Below are 18,632 nucleotides of genomic sequence, written 5' to 3'. Positions count from 1 at the left end.
GTATGGTAGAATGTAGAATACTGGACTGCAGTAATCAGTGCACTGACAGCCAGCGCCATACAGAAAAATAAGCCTCTTCTTTCAGAATTTCTGCAGAAGAGTGATCTCTGGATAGTTCACTAAGATTACCTCAAGGTCAGCCTTTGCTAAAAGCAAATGAATGTGTTCCATCAATCAACACTAAAATTGCAGTTGGTGTCAGAGGAACATCATGAATGCATTCATGAAGAATCGGAGTCATAATAGATGCAGCAAAACTTTGTGCATCTTCACTGTCAACCATCTTTCACAACAACAAAAAATTAGGCATGTCAGGCCTTAGATGAGGGTTTTCTGACCACATGTAGAAGGAACCCAACAATGTTGCTGATAGCCATGGATTAGGTCACCTGGTTTTGCCAGATCCCTTAACAATAAGTTATGACCAGTTTAGTAATATTGAAAAGGGAGGTGGATCCTGCCACTGTCGATAATGGTATCACAGTGATGAACACTGTCAAAAACAATGCTCTTCGGCCCGTCGCCATCACAGGTTCTGTAATTCAGATGGTGGTCATCTCACTACCACTGGGGAACCAAAGCCGACTGCCGGTCAATTGAACACAAGTCTGCCATTCACTAAGATAGGTACATTCCACATTTTTTTTTCTACAACCTGGCCTTCCAGTGGTGCTACTGAAAGCCTGTGCGCTTGCAGCATTCCTAAGTTTAGCAAAGGATAATGTGAATAGTAACACAGCACCCCCATAGAATGATTCTGCGATAAAGATGAGTAAATGTGCATTATGAGGATCCAGATGTAAAATATGGCTTCTACTTCTTACAGCTCTGAAGATCCAAGTCTGTTCACCGAAGAGAACATTTCATTGCCCAAAGAAGACCTCCTTACCTACATGGAGCTCGTGGAAGTTGGAGAGAGAATATGGTAGGTGTAACTCTTATGGGCACACGTGAACTGAGGACAACTAAAACTGCACCAAGGGGGTTCACCTCAAGACACACCACAGTACCCCCTGCAAAAGGGGCAACATGGGCAGTTGTGGTGAACGATTATAGAGATATCCATACAATATATGGCAGGTCGGTTCGTTATATGCCATTCCTGCTGAGGAACGTGGTATTTACAATAGGTTAGTTGTTAGAACTCATGGCTTTTGTAGGGCACCTGCTATTTACAGAGATAGAGGCAATATCACAGCAGTCATCAAAAACTGCATACAACACTTCATTGCTTAACGCTTAACTACACTTTTAAATTAAGGACTAGTGTTATGGTTATGTGACAAAATACGTAGTTTTACATTAAATAAGTTAATTGTAATTCTCAAAAGCATACTGTGATAGTTACATCTAAAATGTTGTTATTGAAGAAGCATCATCCCAATAAATGAAAAACTTGTATTAAATATTGTTCTGTAACCACAGATCACTGCATCCAATCTTATTAATGAACAAAAATCATAATATGATATCCTAATTTCATCTACATTAAATTCAGTAACGGTGTCCCAGAAGGATGTTTGAAAATAAACCACCATATCCTGTGGGCCTGGTTATATATTATTAGATCATGCAAATGTTTAGCTATCCAGTGAAAATGACTATCACTGACGATATCAGCCCTCTGCCTGATCATCCGCGTGTTTATTCTGCTCCCATCACTTAATGGCAGGTGCAGCAGGAGCCATACACAGATCTTGAGATTCAGGCCCATATTTATACTTTTTTAGCGCCGCATTTGCGTCATTTTTTTGACGCAAAAGCGGCGCAAACTTGGAAAATGCAATTATATTTTGTAAATTTGAGCCGTTTTTGCGTCAAAAAGCGGCGCAAATGCGGCGCAAAAAAAGTATTAAAATGGGCCACAGTGTTTAATTTGTGAAAAAAAAGTCAGTGCAGGGGGTCAAAGTTTTTCATAAGAGCCCGCTGCCGACCCTAATGAATGCCTGTCTTACCGAACTCCACAGCTTTTTATTTCTCCCTTTTCTGCATTCATCTCTGTTGCTCTGGTCAAGAAGAAATACCTGTCCCCAAAAACGAACGCTGGTGCCGACCCCACTACCTGCAACTACTGTCAAATATTAAGCACCCATGAAGCACATCAGGGAATTAACACAGTGTTTTGGTCATAGGAGCCAGACACCAGAACCCCTTACTCCCTTCCTGTATACAGATATACCACTGAATTACCTTAGTTTTAACAGATTTTTGTTTTTGCTTGTACCATGTATATTATAATATTTCTCTGGTTTAAATTTCCTATTTGTCCCTTAGTGTTGTCTTAAGGTCCATCAGTCACCCTTTTCTCTGATAAAGAGCTTACCGAAATTAATATAAGAACGAGTATAAGTAACTTTCTGCTTGACATCTTAGTTTTGCGATCATTTACACAAAATGCAATAAAAACGGATATGGTCAAAAAACGTCAGTTGCTCATCTTGGCGGGTTTTCACTGTTGGCTGACAAATTCAGACTCTATATCACAATATTATTGAAGTTGTTCTGAATTGAAAAGATGTGGCATCCCTGCCAAGCCGCCTCTTAAACTCTCTCAGTATCTACCAGCAGCCAAACATACCACATGTCTATGCCGACCATGCTTATTGTACAGGGAAAGGTGTATTCTTCATGTTCATCTCTGCTCTGCTCACCCCTGGTAGTGTGGCACAGTGGAACGGACCGGAGCACATGACATGTCCATTTCGCTTCGGAGACCACATACTGGCTGTTAATGAAATTGGGATCCAGAGCAAAGAAGAAGTGATCAGAAGCTTAACCATGGCCCGGAGCGAGAAGGTGAGGAATGCTGCAGGTTGCTCATCCATGAGCACCGAGTGTGAGAGAGCATCTTGTGTGTAAGAGCAAGATGATGAGAGTTCACCATGGGTTTAAGAGCAAGAGTACAAGAGATTGTCACAGGTGTAAGAGCAAGAATACAAGACATCATGATGGGTGTAAGAGTAAAAGTACGAGAGATCGTCATGGGTGTAATAGCACAAGGGATCATCACCGGTGTAAGAGCAAGAGAACGAGAGATCACCATGGGTGTAAGAGCAAGAGTACAAGAGATCATCATGGGTGTAAGAGCAAGAGTACGAGAGATCACCACGGATGTAAGAGCAAGAGTACAAGACATTGTGATGGACGTAAGAGCAAGAGTACAAGAGAGCGTCATGGGTGTAAGAGCACGTGGGATCATCATGAGTGTGGGTGTAACAGTAAGAGTGTAAAAGATCGCCATGGGTGTAAGAGTATGACAGATAATCATGGATGTAAGAGTATGACAGATAATCATGGGTGTAAGAGTACGTGGGATCATCATGGGTCTATGGGTAGAGTACAAGCGATCGTCATGAATGTACGAGCAAGAGGAGGAGAGATCATCATGGGTATAAGAGCTTAAAATAGAAGGTGAAAGACAGCTTGTGAGTACAAGTGTGGGAGTATAATGCGTGAGTTTGGGTGCAAGTGTGTAAGAGAACTCAAGGATGCAAGGCCTGAAGGTCAGTGGCATGACATCATGATCAAGAAAGTTGTGGTTCAATAGCATGAGAAGACAGCAAGGAATTAAGAGTCTGATGGAGAGAAGCATGGGCGCAAAGAAAATAACGTGTAAGCTGGAGCACAAGAGGGGAGGAAGAGTCAGCGTGCACAAAGATGTGAAATAGAAGCATTGGTGAAAAATTACAATAGAATAATGTGAGGGAAGGCCCACGAGACAGTAGTCTGGGAACCAATGCATGTGATATAAGCGTGAGGCAAGAGCTCGAGCGCGGGAGGGAGTTAATGAGACCAACAAGTAAAGAAAAGCATGTGAGCAGCGTGGGCACAAATGTGGGAGGTAACAGCATGAGCACAGGAGTAAGAGCTTGAGACAGCAGCGAGTGCAAAAGCATGGGTGCAAGTACGTGAGAGCAGCCTCTATGCAGGAGCGCGAGAGTAGTGAAGGAGCAAGAACACTTGGAGCAGCATGGATAAAATAGTGTCAGAACTCATAACTGCGGTAGAGAAAGCATAGAGATAGCCCAAAGTTCACAGTACAGTTGTAAATGAAATAGAAGCTCTGGGCGAGTGTATACTTGCCTCAGGGGATATAACACTTATAAACTGCACTAGCAAAGTTTGAAGGAATACCCTGGCACCCAAATAAATGTGTTCTTTGACAAGATCGGGAATATTAGGAAAACTATGTCTGTCTGTTTTTTTTTGGTAGGTGACAATTACCATAGTTCGGGTACCGAACTCTGATGTTCTGCACGCCGAAGGATCTGGGTGCCCATAGTGTACAACCAGGTGAGTGCACTGAAGCTCTTGCTAGTACAGTTGGTTTATCCTTGATGCACGACGCACAAACAATTTTGACAGCTTTTCTGTTAAAGTCACTGAACTACTTGGTGTTAAATCAGTCCCCACCCCGATAGAAAGGACACATTTTTCATACCTGAAAAAAATCAGGGCCGTATTTATACTTTTTGGCGCACAACTGCGCCAACGCAGTTGTCCGTCAAAAAATTTAACGCCGGCTAACGCCATTCCAAAGCGCCATGCGGGCGCCTTATTTATGGAATGACGTTAGCCGGCGGAGCTGCCTGGTGTGCGTAAAAAAAAATGACTTACACCAGGCAGCGCCGGCGTAGGGGAAAATGGAGCTTGGGCGTCAAAAAATGGGGCAAGTCAGGCTGAGGCAAAATTTTCGCCTCAACCCGATTTGCGCCATTTATTTTTACTCCCAACCCCCATTTAAATGACTCCTGTCTTAGCAAAGACAGGAGTCATGCCCCCTTGCCCAATGACCATGCCCAGGGGACTTACGTCCCCTGGGCATGGTCATTGGGCATAGTGGCATGTAGGGGGGCACAAATCAGGCCCCCCTATGCCACCCAAAAAAAAAAAATAATACTTACCTGAACTTACCTTAAGTTCCCTGGGATGGGTCCCTCCATCCTTGGGCGTCCTCCTGGGGTGGGCAAGGGTGGCAGGGGGTGTCCCGTGGGGCATGGGAGGGCACCTCTGGGCTCCTTCCGAGCCCACAGGTCCCTTAACGCCTGCCCTGACCAGGCGTTAAAAAATGACGCTAAAGCGCCTGGACGTCATTTTTTTTGACCCGCCCACTCCAGGGCGTCATTTTTGCCCGGGATTGTAAATACGGCGCACATGCCTCGGAGTCATTTTTTAGAAGGGAACGCCTACCTTGCATATCATTAACGCAAGGAAGGTGTCCACGCTAAAAAATGACGCAAACTCCAAGATCTTTGGCGCTAGACGGGTCTAACGCCAAAGTATAAATATGGAGTTAGTTTTGCGTCGGATTTGCGTAAAAAAAACGACGCAAATCCAGCGCAAACAGAGTATAAATATGCCCCTCAGTTACCCACCTAATCTGAAAATAAACATCAATGCCTTAAAGATTAAAAGGAATTTGAAGATGCTGTGGAAGAATATGTCTCACATTACAAAGATGCATGAAGATGCTGAGGCCAAAAGGCAAACACATGTAAATGAAAACTTTTAGAACTTCACAAAATGACTGTGGGCCTCATTTTAAGCTGGACAATAATGGAAAATGCTGTGTTTTCCTTGATATAGTGCTGCATTGCAAGGAGCACACACCAGTGGAATTTTCTACACCATAGGGATAGAATGGAGGAGGAATTCCATGTCTCTAGTGCCCCCCGTATATATCACTTCGACCCGAAATCGGACTGTTTTCCACTTCATTGATCTATGATTTCCTTATTTAGGGATGAAAGTCCCTCCTCTCTGTCAATGTGACAACCTGCTCTTCATTTTATCATTCTGGCAGTCCAGTTTCTCACATGTGCTCTACTTGATTTATGCATGTTGCTCCACTGTTGGGTGACGGAGTCTACCCAGAGAATACTCCTTTTTACATGGGTGGCTGTCATCCCATGTCCAGGCCATGACTCTCCTACTCTCTAGCCATTGGTTATAGAAGTACAGTGCATTGTAAGTAAACTTACTAAATCCATGCAGCTGTAGTATGCCTTTAACGATTGCCTCTCACCTCCTGCCTGAAGCCCCCCCACTAACTGAAAGTTGTGTGCAGAAAAGTGCTAAGTTAGATCAGAGTTGGGTACTCTTGGGCTGGGTCTCCCTGGATGTAGGCAGTCTGTAAGGTTATATGGTGCTCTATATGATCCATTGACGGTCAGTGATGGTGTCTCCCTCTCTCCCAGCATGCCCCCATGCTCTGCTCCTCTGACTTCCTGTTTGTTTAAGACTTCATTGTTGGAGTAGTGCAGGCGGAAGAGGTGACTTTGTTTCATTTGCAAATCACGTGTAGTGTTGTGACTTACTCCATTTTATTGTGAGTAAGCATCTCAAGGAACAAGGATTACTGTTGCATTTGTGTCTGTAAAAAAAGAGATAATCACAAAATGTGTTTTCTCTCTTCTTCTCTCCATAGGAACATTAGACACAGCTACAGCACAAACAGCTGTACAAATATACACCGAATTTTGCAGAAAGCTAGATTTTGGTCCAGAAAGAGTACTTTTTGTGATTTGGTTAAATTCATTCAGGTGGTTTCAAGCAATTAATACTCAAAACCTTTGTATTTTTCCCAACGCAGTGGATCTCTGGAGTTGACAGATCTCATGCTGAGATAGGACTGACAGTCACCACTTCATCAAGGATGTGGCGGCAGCCATCTTAGGACTTTTTTTTGAAAAAAGAAAATTGGCATGAATTGTTGAGGAACTGCAAATCTGCAGCAAAATAAAAAAAAAAGCATGAGATCCCACATTATCAATAACTCCCCCAAGGTGAGCCAAATAAAGCAGGGGAGTCAGAAAAGATAACTTAATGGGCAGGAGGGCACATGACCCCTGTTCTTAAGCCTCAGGGAGGCCTGAGGACTTTATGCCCAGGGGCCATCATTGAAAATGAAAGGAAGGGGGCACGAGGCCCAGCTCCCTGAGCATTACTATGCCCTGGAGACCCCGACTTCCAGGCCAGTAATAAGGGTAGGTGGCATGCTGCCCTCCTCAACAAGCCTTCATAGACTCTGGGGACAACATCCTTTGGGGCTGAATGTGTCAGAAAAGGTAGAAGGGCCAGGCAGACCCCGTGCCTGAGCCTGTAAAGGCCCCAGTGGATCCCATCGCCTGGGGTCAGCTCAATTTCTTTGTTCCGGGGAGCCCACCTCCAGGTCACAGTAGTTACCCTGCCTACATTTGCATGGGAAGGGAAACATGTGTCTGCTCGCAACCGGTGGGCGCATTATTAAAGCTCTAGCCAGATGGGAGGAGACATGCATTACCTGCCAGCAAGAACGTGGGCCAGTAAGGCATAACTGCTCTCACATGGGAGGAACATGAAAAATGCTCCCCTCTCAGTGGGAGCAAATGTTTGTTTACCTGCCTGTGCTCTTTCAAGCAAGAAGCCACACACTGCTCCCCCCTGGCGGGAGCCAATAAACAGCAGATGCTCCCACCGGGCAGTAGCAATGCGGACTCCTGCATCTGGAGGGTTGGATCGAGCCGAATGGGACCCTGGGACTCCCCCACCAGTCCCCATCTTGCTGTTTGGTGGGTGTCACGGGTGGGCACCGGGGCACCCACCTAGAAGTAAGACATGCCCCAGGGATGGTGTCCCTGGAGCCACAGTATGCTTGAGGGTGGGGCGAGCTGCACACCCCACCCATTAAAATTAAGTGCAGCCCTGGGTGATGGTGTCTGTGGGGCCTATCAAGGCTCGTGGAGTTGGGGTGCGTGGCCGTCCCTTAAACTTTGATTGCAAATTGGCCCCATGGGTTGGGGTCCCCAGGGCCTCTTATGGCTCAGGGAGGGGCTATGCACCCCTTCCTCTTAACTTATATGTTGTGGACCTGGGAGATGGGGACCCCTGGGCCACTACTGGCTCGGGGAGGGGGCTGTGGGGCCCCTCTACCCTTAACATACATGTTTAGGTCCTGGGGGATGAGATCCCCAGGGCCACTATTGGCTCAGGGAGGGAGTCTGCTTAATTTAAAAAAAAAGGTTCTGGGGATGAGGTACTCGGGCCCAAAGCGGGACGGGGGCCTGCAGGCTATGCACTGCTAATTAGCCTAAATATTACATCACTCATGGCATCTTCTATTGATAATATCACTGCATCAATTGCAATGAAATTATTAATTAGAAAACTGTACATGAAGGGGCGCAAGTTATAGTTACCTTAGGGCATGTGTTATAGTTACTTGAGATAACTATAACTGGTGAATTTCAGTGGTTTCTTGAGTTTAAAATGTTATGTTGTCACCTAACTTTAAAGTTACATTATCCTTAATTGTTTTAGTGAATATAAACATATTATTATATATATATATATATATATATATATATATATATATATATATATATATATATATATATATATATATAAATATATATATATATATATATTTATATATATATATATACAAACACATATATATGTTTACAAATGTATGTATGTGTATGTATGCATATATATATATCTATCTATATATCTATCTATATATATATATATATATATATACATATATAGATAGAAAGAAAGAAAAAAGAAAGAAAGAAAGAAAGAAAGAAAGAAAGAAAGAAAGAAAGAGAGAAAGAAATATGGGATGAATAGATAAACAGAGTGTGTTTCAAGGAGAGAGCATGTGCTTGTGTGAGAGAATGTATGTGTGTGCATGATAGAGCAATATAAAAAGTCACCATGTTAGCAAAACATAACATGATTTGCTTACTAAACCAATCACAAGCAATAAAACCCCAAATGTTTAGTGCTTGAGGCTGTGGTTGGTGGTGGTGACATTGGGAATGAAGTCAGACAACTTAATTCAACAAGAAATGTGCATGATTAAAGAGACAAATGTGTAGTGCAGGATCGGGTTATCAAACTGTGCTGATGTGCCTTGGTAATCTTGAATGACCCTTTGAAATATTTTTTACTGATTTATTTATTCCGCTTCCAGAAGGAAAACAAATCCAGGGAGCAATGCTGCAGGAAGTGATTCTGTATGTGCATGAAAAGTTGGTTTTCTAGTAAACTACATTAGCAGCATCAGACGATTTTACACCCAATATGAAACTCCCACTGTAAATTTGTTGCCCTTTTGTAAAATGAATTTGGTTATTTTTTAAAGGAATAGAAGAATGTGAGCATATCTGTAATTTCTCTATAAGTGCTGCCAACTGATGGATTGCGAGGAGAAATATTTACATATTATAGGGTTAATTTGATATTATCTAGTATGCTGTGCTAGACAAGAAACCAAAAACAAACCTTGCAAAAATCTTCAGACAAGTCCTCCATGTCTTCCCTCTTCACTCGGATTCCTTCCATCTTCTGTCTCTCTTCTCTCCCATCCCTCCTATTCCTTTCTATCTCTCTCTCGCTCTCTGATCCTTCTCTCTGCTTTTTCTTTCCCTTCTTTCTCTCTCTCTCCCCCCTTCTAGCTCTCTCTCTTTCTTTGCTTCTGCCCTGATGTGCTTGTAACAAAAGAACGACACTAGATGCTCGCAGCAGTCCTGGAATTTTCAAAAAGTGGCCTCCAGAGTCTCCAGTCCACCAGAGAAAGGTGTGTTGAGATCAAAGGCCAGTCTGATCCTTCTAATATGGCATGGTGTTGCTCATTGGCCTTGGGAGAAGCTCTTCTGCCTGAAAGGGTGGACAATAAAGTAGAATGGGTTCTAAAAAATTCTTATGTGGCTTCAAACCTTCTTTGTAATTAGAGTGGGAACCTGCCTGCGTACCTCACTCAGACATCATAAAGGCATTTACAGTATCGTTTTGAACTTACTCAGAATGGGGAGGGTCCTTTGTTCTATGAACAATGACGCTTGTGGCTGCGTTTTTGCAGATTTCACTTCAGATCTTATACTACTGTCTCTAGGGCATCGCTTTCAGCTAGAGGTCAGCAGTAGAGGGGACAATGGTAATTAGGAGGAGGTCAATCAGCCCTTATCAGTCATTTGCCCTTCCTTGGTCCAAAGTATTTAGGATCCAACCTAAATTACTTTATTTATTAAGATCTTGCAAATGATGAGGGACTTCGTATTCAATATCATTGCTTTCATAGCAAACATCACTCGTGTCTCCTAAAGGACATCATCCCTTTTGACATCTAGTCTGTGGCTCAGAGATTGCACTGTCAAATTAATCCCAGTCCCAGTTAAAGTCAAACAACAAAAGAGGGAACCATCTAAAGCATGAATATACCTTTCTGGGACATGTAGCGACAGACTAGACATTTTCTTGTCTTGTGTAATCTTCTTGTATAGGATGTTTGGGTTATAAATATTGTGAAAATTTGATATTTTATTAAGATCCTTCATCCTCCAGAACAGTCTTCTTTCAGAGTCACTCCATGCATTTCAGTTCACCAATGAGCACTGATAAAACGGATCAATATTCTTCTTTCACAAAGAGCTATCATTCCTGCGCCTCACTCACAAAGAGGATCAAAAGTTTACTCCATTCTATTCCTGTACCACAACCAGACTGAAACTTTCATCCAAATATGGATTTGAGAGGAGTCAAGCAATTTGTGAAACTCATTTCTTTTAAGGTGACTACACTTCAGACTGGACTTTAGGAGACTTCTCAGTAACACTGCATCTGAAAGATAATTTTCATATCCCAACTCAGCCATACAGTAAGAGGTTTCTGTGGTTTGCAGTAGGGTAATTTCATTACCAATATTCTGTCCTTCATTTCAGGCTGTGAGCTGCTCCCATAGTCTTCACAGAGCCGTTAGCTCAGTAGTAACTTCTCTTCAGTGGAACAGGGTTGTGATTTTTGTTACCTTGGATACTTGATTAATTTCTGCTTGCCGCAATTCTTCAATTCTTGGAGCCCTTCAAGGTGCAATTTACCAAAAATATTTGGGACTATAGTAACTTTACAATGCAGACTGTGCTGTTTTTGTGAGGTGTACGGGTAATGTAGGCGTGGTAGAAATCTAGCTAGATACTGAATTGAAGGATTCACCTGGGCAGCATATATTGTAAGTAATTAAAGACTAAACATCTTCCAATTTCTGGAGGAAAAATTAAATCTGAAGGAGAATGGATCTACTGAATTTCCTCCACCATACTATCCGGGAGGTGGGGGAAATTCTACTGTTAGACACCACCCAACTTTAAATCAGGCCAAAATTGTCCACTACCCAGCCAGCTCAGAATCAGCATTTTGTGACCAGCAGACACTTCCACAGCTACGGTCTCCTTTCTCTGTTTGCATGAAACTGTTCACTATTCACTAGCTGCTGTCTCCTGAATATTTACAGTTTTGGCTAAATTAACTTTTATATGTTGATGAGGTACCGAATTTGCATTTCTTGTGAGTTTGTAGACATTGATAAGTACACGTTTTCACTAATTTGACACTTTAGTTACAGTTTTCACAATTTTCTCATCAGAAGTATTAAATGTGAAGAGGCAAAAATATGATCTTGGTCCTCTAGCATAGACATATAAAAAAATGAACAGGTCTGAGATTCTATACTCAACTGAAAGCCACAGTGCTTATTTTGTGTTTGCTGTTTCGGGTGCGGAGCACCGGCACTTCTTTTTGAGGCCCGGCACTTCTTTTTTCAGCCTCAAGCATTTACTGAGAGCAAAAGACACATAGGGGAAAGACGGAGGAAGGGAAAACCGAAAAAAACGCAGAATGGGGAAAAGCAGGAAGCGGCAAGAGTGAGCTGAAAGGGCAGGGAGTGGTGTAAATGGATTAATGAGGCACGAGATGGCTTCAGGATTAGGCTGCCTCAGTATTCCGTACTCGCACATTTAGTTGCAGCAGCCGCATGTTTAAGAGGAGAGCTTTGGGCACTGGCACGTTTTTATTTATAAATTAAGCACTGGAAAGCCATCATCCCATCTCAACACCCACTCAAAATACTCCCAAGAGCATTTCATTGTTCATAAGCCACTGAGCACTGTGTTATGTTTACCGAAGTTGTACATAAATGCATTTGCTTTGGGTACGGGAGTTATTTTTGTGAACTGTCCATAACAATAATGATGTCCTGCACTTTCATTTTTCAGGTAATTACACTCAAGGCAGAAAGAATTTCAAGGAGGCAAATGTCTAAGTTCCAAAAGCCGAAGAATTTCATGAGCGGATCACACAAGCGATTGGAGCCATAATGAGCAGCTTAATTTCGTTAAGAAAAGCTCACCACCATCACATGTCCACACAGCAGGGCATAGTCACCATGATGATGGCATCCTATAGACTCCTCTGACAATTTGAGAAGGCGGCTAATTTTCTATACAGATATTCAAAATTGTGCAGGAAATAGTGATGCACATGTGCATATTGTATGTGTATATTACACATTGGGGAACTGATTTCCTCTGTGACCTTGTATATTACAGAACATTTTTAAAGTAATAACTCTGCTCTTATTCAAGAAGTGCTGAAGGAACTTCCCTTTGGCTCATCAGCACTTTACAATCCACAAGCAAAAAGAAGATTATGATAAACCTTATGAAGAAGGATGCGTCATCACAAGACTATTTCAATAAACTTTGTAAAGTGAAAAAATTGAATCGACTGTTGGTAAATGAGAAAACATCTGCGTTGTTACCTTCCAAAGGACTAAGAGACAGAAGCCAGTTACTGATGGTTTTAATGGAATCAATATGAGGCTAAATTCTCCGGGTCACTCACTAGCATTGTTGGCAAACAAAAACTAAAATTCACATATCTTTTTAGCCGATCATCTAGTCTTATGCTCTGCACTCTAAACCAAGGAATTCCTTTTGAAACATGTCCACTCATAGTGTGGAGGGCCACTGAGTGACGTCCCTAACTTCTGATTAACTCAAAATGACCTCTTTCTGAGAGCACCATGAGTGACTACTGAAATTCATAATGCGTGAGTGCGATATCCGCTAAGATTTGAACCTGTGAGCCTTTTACGATTAACAATTTCTACCGGTGTCAGATAACTAATGACTTTATCCATTTGCAAAGAATGGGCTTCAACATTCCATGGTGGCATATTTTGTTGAAATATTTCTTTTAGTAAATATCATGGTATCATTCTTCATGTCAATTGAAGGAGGAGCCCTTATGTGTGCTATAAGCGCCCTTAGGCCAGATTGTAAGTAGTCAGGCAGTCCCTATGGGATGAAGCATGTATGTCAGCGATGATCAAAATCTAGCAGTCTACTAGATTGAATACTCAATTTGCTTATCCTGAGGCATATATGCAGCACATGTATATGCTATATGAACCAGGCTCGGTAGTAGTAGAAGCACTTTGTGTAGTATTCCTGAGTATGTACTTATGTACTAATGTAATGTTTCTTAATAGTCAAGTATTTATATGTAAATATTGTATGTAAACTAAGTTTGTATGCTTGATTCTCAGGTGTTGATAAAGGCAGCCTTTGCAGGGTGTGTACTGCGACTGGGATTCTATCACTAGGGAGTTTGATCTGCTGCCGTCTTCAATAAATCCGTGATTCACAAATAAATGCCTGAATGGCGGTTCATATGTGTAATAGAATACTGCAAATAGTGAATTCCCTCTGACCAAGTAATGCGCACTCACTTAAAACATACAGACGTCAAACAGACAGATGCAGTTACATATTTTATGTACCATTCCAGAATATGCAGTGTTTGTATGCACGAAAGAGACGCAGATCCAGTTGTTTAAGTGCGCATTGTGTCTGAATCGTCTTATGACACTTCCCCTCATACTTTAATCTGATCAGAATCCAGCCCACACTGTTTTAAGTAGCTGTATGAAGGAAATAATTGTTGCAGTGTGATTTAACTTATGATTATTCTGAGGAAGGATCATACTTATAGAGACTCAGTGAATTCCATTTTTGTGTTTGGGCAATTCGGAACCAACATTAAACAAAAAATTAAAACATGTTGATATTTTAGAGTAAGCATACCGCATAAGATGTTTTTTTTTCTAACAAAATTAAAAACAAATTTAAAATCTGTTACAAATCTGAAACTCAATTTATATAAAATTATATTTAAAAACATTAATAGTGTTATAAGTGGCACCGAAGATTCATATAGTTTTTATTGTTCCACTACCAATGCATAGATATGCCGAATCTGATAAAAAAATCCTTTCTCAACATGATGTCATATAGAGGTTGCGTCTGCGGCCCCTGGCTTGCTCCGTAGGTCCAAGGGAAGCCCTGGCCTCAGAGATGGCAAAGGCAGTGCCAAGAGCAGAATCTAAACAGTGTTCTGAGGAACACTATTTATTTCCTGCAACAGCTTCAGGGAGCCAGGACAATGCCATTTCTTTGATGTAAAATGATAAAGCACACTCATAATTAATTTAAAAAAAGTAAAACAAACTTTGTTAAACAATTTATAGCTATGTTTCGGTATTTTAAGTATATGAAATGTGACGTGTGTACCCCTATGCACTTCCCATGTGTGATAGTTCATTATAGGCCATCATAATTCCAAATTTACGTGACAATGGGGAATAATTTAAACAAATAGCTTAGTTAGTATTCCATTTATGGAGGCTGATTCTAAAAATAGTGGTAAAACTACATTCTTATTTTTAAACCGATATCCGAATGTAGAATTACCGAATGCTGATTGGGATCAGCATGGAAAGCTGCGCTTGGCACTGGTTTGACTGCAAATTCCTGGCGAAATCTCATGATGACCAAGCTTGGAATCCACTGCCCTAGTGTTGAAGTTGCCGCGGCAGTAAACTCCACAAAGTGGATCCCTCTTTTCAAATGGACATTTATGATTTCTTCTAGTCTTGGATAGGGAATCTGGGCCAGCACTTTGCGGGAGAAAAAATAGGCCCCTTTTCCGGTTGACAAAGGAAATCCTAAGTGTTTATGAATACCTATAAAATTCTACTTTATGTGCGTTCACAAACTTTGAAGGGAAACCACTCGTTGAAGAAGCAGGTCTGCCGTCAGTCCCCCTCTTTGAGTGGCATTAAGGGCAGCGGAGAGATAGGCACTGGTGGTGGAAATATCCGCACCTGTAAAATGGCCTGCGTTTGGCCGGAATCATTTTGTGAATTCCTGGCAGGCACCGGGGGCTAGATGTATCAAAGCTTTTTGCATTCGCAAATGGTGCGAATGCCCGTTTGCGAATGCAAAAAGCTATTTCAGAATGTATCAAAGGCATTCTGAATGCAATTTTAAGGAATTGCTAAAATAGCTATTCCTTAAAATTGCGACCCTGTTTAGAGAGTCGCAATTTGCGACTCTCTAAACAGGGTCGCAAATAAGGAATCCTTATTTGCGATTTCTAAAGCACATGTATGAAGCAATTCCTTAATGCGAATTGGGCATTAAGGAATCACCATTACCACCAAGTTGAGCTTGGTGGTAACCATGTGCAAATTTTAAAAATGCATTTAAAATGCATTTTTTAAATTTACATGTAAAGCACACATGCCCTTTTGGCATGTGTGCACCTTACATGTTATTAAAAAATGTTTTGGGGTGCAGCAGAGGGGGCCTTAAGCCCTCAGCACCCTGGAATTTGCATTTCCCAAAATTGCGAATTCCAGTTAGGAATTCGCAATTTGGGACATGCAAAATATTTGCAAATATGAGCGTACAGGCCCCTAGATGCGAATGGGGGCCGGTATCGCAATTTGCGATTTGGTAATAGCATTTGCGATTTTTAAGAAATCGCTATTACCAAATCGCAAATATGATACATTGCATTTTGCGAATGAGGAATAGCGATTTTTAAAAAATCGCTATTTCCGATTCGCAAAAGGCCTTTTTCATAATAATTTACATTTGTGAATAGGCTGTGGTCATTAGCTAATAATTCAGGTGAACATGACTACTATTGTTTTCTAATTTGAATTGTACCCTTTCCTGTGCTTTATCTATACATTTCTCACTGAGATTTACATTGATGGAACCATTATATTATGACTTTTTGTTACATAAATAATTGAGTTTGTCAAAGTTGTTGAGGGTTCTTGTGGCACTGCATCATCAGCAAACACATTTTTTCACGGCAAGAAAAAAAGTAAAGCGTAATACTCCCTTGGCTACTTATGTCAGCACCCTAATTAAACACAGGCCATATTTAAAAAACACATTTATGTATATTATATTAATAATGCAATTAAAATGAAACTTTATCAGAGTCAGCAACAGTGACATGAGGGCGGGTTAAGCTCATGCAACATAATTTCCTGGGGAGATTCAGGGCCAAAGGTCATCTGATGACATGCCCTGCGAAAGCATTATTGTAGGAAGAATGGCAAAGCACGACAAGAAGCCGTAAAAGAGCCACGGGAAATAGAGAAGCCATTAGAGTACCAATTGCTACAAAGCATAAACATACTGGCGTTATCTCTGATTTCAGACCCATGGCACCCACAGTAGTGAACTGGACCACGAAATACCAGCATTCATAAAAGGGACCTGATGGGAGTGAGCTGAAATGGGAAATTAATACTTTCCACTCCATCATATCTCTTGATGTACTCAAGCGACGCATGAGCCTCTGAGGAAACCAATAGAGCATTATCGGACCACATACATATAACTGGACAGGGGAAGTGATAGACTAACTTTCTATTCAGAAGTACAAGATAAGAACGATTCAATAGGATGGAAGCGAGCAATTACCCGTCCCCAAAGACTTGCTAAATTGGAACTGCCCTGATGAAGGTGGCTCCTCAACAAGAGTGACACTGAAACGCGCGTAGACATTGTGTTCCATTATACATCTGGCATCGTGGGCATTGTGTTCCACTATACATCTGGCATTGTGTTCTACTGTACATTTAACAAATTGTTCTTCATGGGAAGTGTGCCTCACTAGTGACATAATTGAAGTTTTGTTTCCCATATTGGACTTATAGTATCTTATCAGTTTGATGTGTCCTCACTGTTTTTAAAATGTGTTACTTGAGAATGTGTATCATATGGATATCTACGTTTTTGGCAAACTAGGAGGAACCGCCACGAGAATTTCATTTTGTGTTTGTATTAGATTTTCTTTTTTTGTGTTTATGAATTTTTTATTATCCAAAGTCTGAGTGTGTATGTATGAGGTACAATAGTATTGAGTGTTGTTTCATATTATCTTGTTTTAAGGGGTAGGGAGTTTTTTCTATGTTTAAATGAGTATTCAAGATTGTGCATCAAAAACAATCTAATATGAAATAAAATGTAATTGTTAAATTGGATTATCAATAGTTATGAAATTGAATAAAGATGATAAACTTTGATTATTGTTATATACATTATGCGTGTATGAAGGTATATTTGTTTTGTAATGAAGAACAGTATACATCTTGATTCGCAAGACAACTACATAAATTGAAAATTGAAACAAATATATTGATTATTACTGCTAATTAATTGACAATATAGAGAAGGAATAGTAGCTATAATCTACTCTCACATGACATGCCCTGTGATGTCACTGAGGTCTAAGTGTGTATGAAGACACTTCTGTTACATCTCTTTTTAGTGAATCATCCATTTTCCCAAACCACAAAATATAGCACTGTAACCGGAAGCCTCATATAATCACACTGTATATTTGAATTCATCCATACTCACAGCATCCTATTACAACTTGACTCTGCTTAAATCACAGTGTGGATAACACGTCAAAACCTTTGAACAATGTTTATGGAATATTTCATAGATGTCAGGAAAACATCTAGGGCCAGATGTATTAAGGTTTTTTGCATTCGCAAACAGTGCGAATGCCCGTTTGCAAATACAAAAAGCCAGTTCAGAATGTATGAAAGACATTCAGAACGCAATTTTAAGGAATCGCAAAAATAGTGATTCCTTAAAATTGCGACCCTGTTTAGAGAGTCGCAAATTGCGACTCTCTAAATAAGAAATCGCAAATAAGGATTCCTTATTTGCGATATTTTAGCACATGTATGAAGCCATTCCTAAATGCGATTTGGGCATTTAGGAATCGCTAATTACCACCAGGTTGAACCTTGTGGTAACCACGTGCAAAATTTAAAAATGCATTTGAAATGCATTTTTTAAATGTACATGTAAAGCACACATGCCCTTTTGGCATGTGTGCACCTTACATGTCCCCCCAAAAAATGTTGGGGTGCAGCAGAGGGGCCTTAGGCCCCCAGCACCCTGGGGTTTTGCATTTCCAAAACTGCGATTTCTGGTTAAGAAATCGCAATTTTCGAAATGCACAAAATTCGCAGAAATGGGCCAACAGGCCCATAGGTGCGAATGGGGACAGATTCTCTATTTGAGATTCAGTAATAGCATTTGCGATTTTTAAGAAATCGCTATTACCGAATCCCAAACATCATACATACCTTTTTGTATTTCTGAAATAGCGATTTCTTAAAAATTGCTATTTGAGAATCGCAAATCGGTTATATGATACATCTGGCCCCTGCTCTGTTAACACTGTTAACACAAGTGGTAGGTATGTATTTCATTGGAATGAAACATACTTTCTATGATTTCCAGCACAATTGATGGTTTCCAAGGAAATGTACATTACTATCACCTTTCAAAATGTTCAAACCAATCAAAATATGTGAGGTGTAGTGTTATCCTGGTAGGAAAGAGACTCAAATTCTGTACGATTTCTTTTCAACTTGAATCCGTTCAAAATTATTCCAAGTGTTGTTATATTCATTTTACAATTAT

General features: G+C 40.9%; 1 protein-coding gene across 1 annotated transcript in view; it reads left to right on the top strand.

Annotated features, from left to right (window-relative positions):
• Positions 1-17,195, top strand: part of PLEKHS1 (pleckstrin homology domain containing S1) — a 60,337-nt gene extending 43,142 nt beyond the window's left edge. The window contains exons 14-17 of the mRNA XM_069239324.1: positions 827-925; positions 2,661-2,796; positions 4,214-4,293; positions 12,036-17,195. Coding sequence (XP_069095425.1) covers positions 827-925; positions 2,661-2,796; positions 4,214-4,282 — 304 coding nt within the window. The 3' untranslated portion in view covers positions 4,283-4,293; positions 12,036-17,195. The remainder of the gene's footprint in view (positions 1-826; positions 926-2,660; positions 2,797-4,213; positions 4,294-12,035) is intronic.
• Positions 17,196-18,632: the final 1,437 nt, after the last annotated feature.

The sequence above is a fragment of the Pleurodeles waltl genome, chromosome 6, assembly GCF_031143425.1.
Source record: "Pleurodeles waltl isolate 20211129_DDA chromosome 6, aPleWal1.hap1.20221129, whole genome shotgun sequence".
NCBI classification, from domain to species: domain Eukaryota; kingdom Metazoa; phylum Chordata; class Amphibia; order Caudata; family Salamandridae; genus Pleurodeles; species Pleurodeles waltl.
The sequence above is the reverse complement of the archived record's forward strand: the minus strand, read 5'-3'. Positions and strand labels throughout refer to the sequence as shown.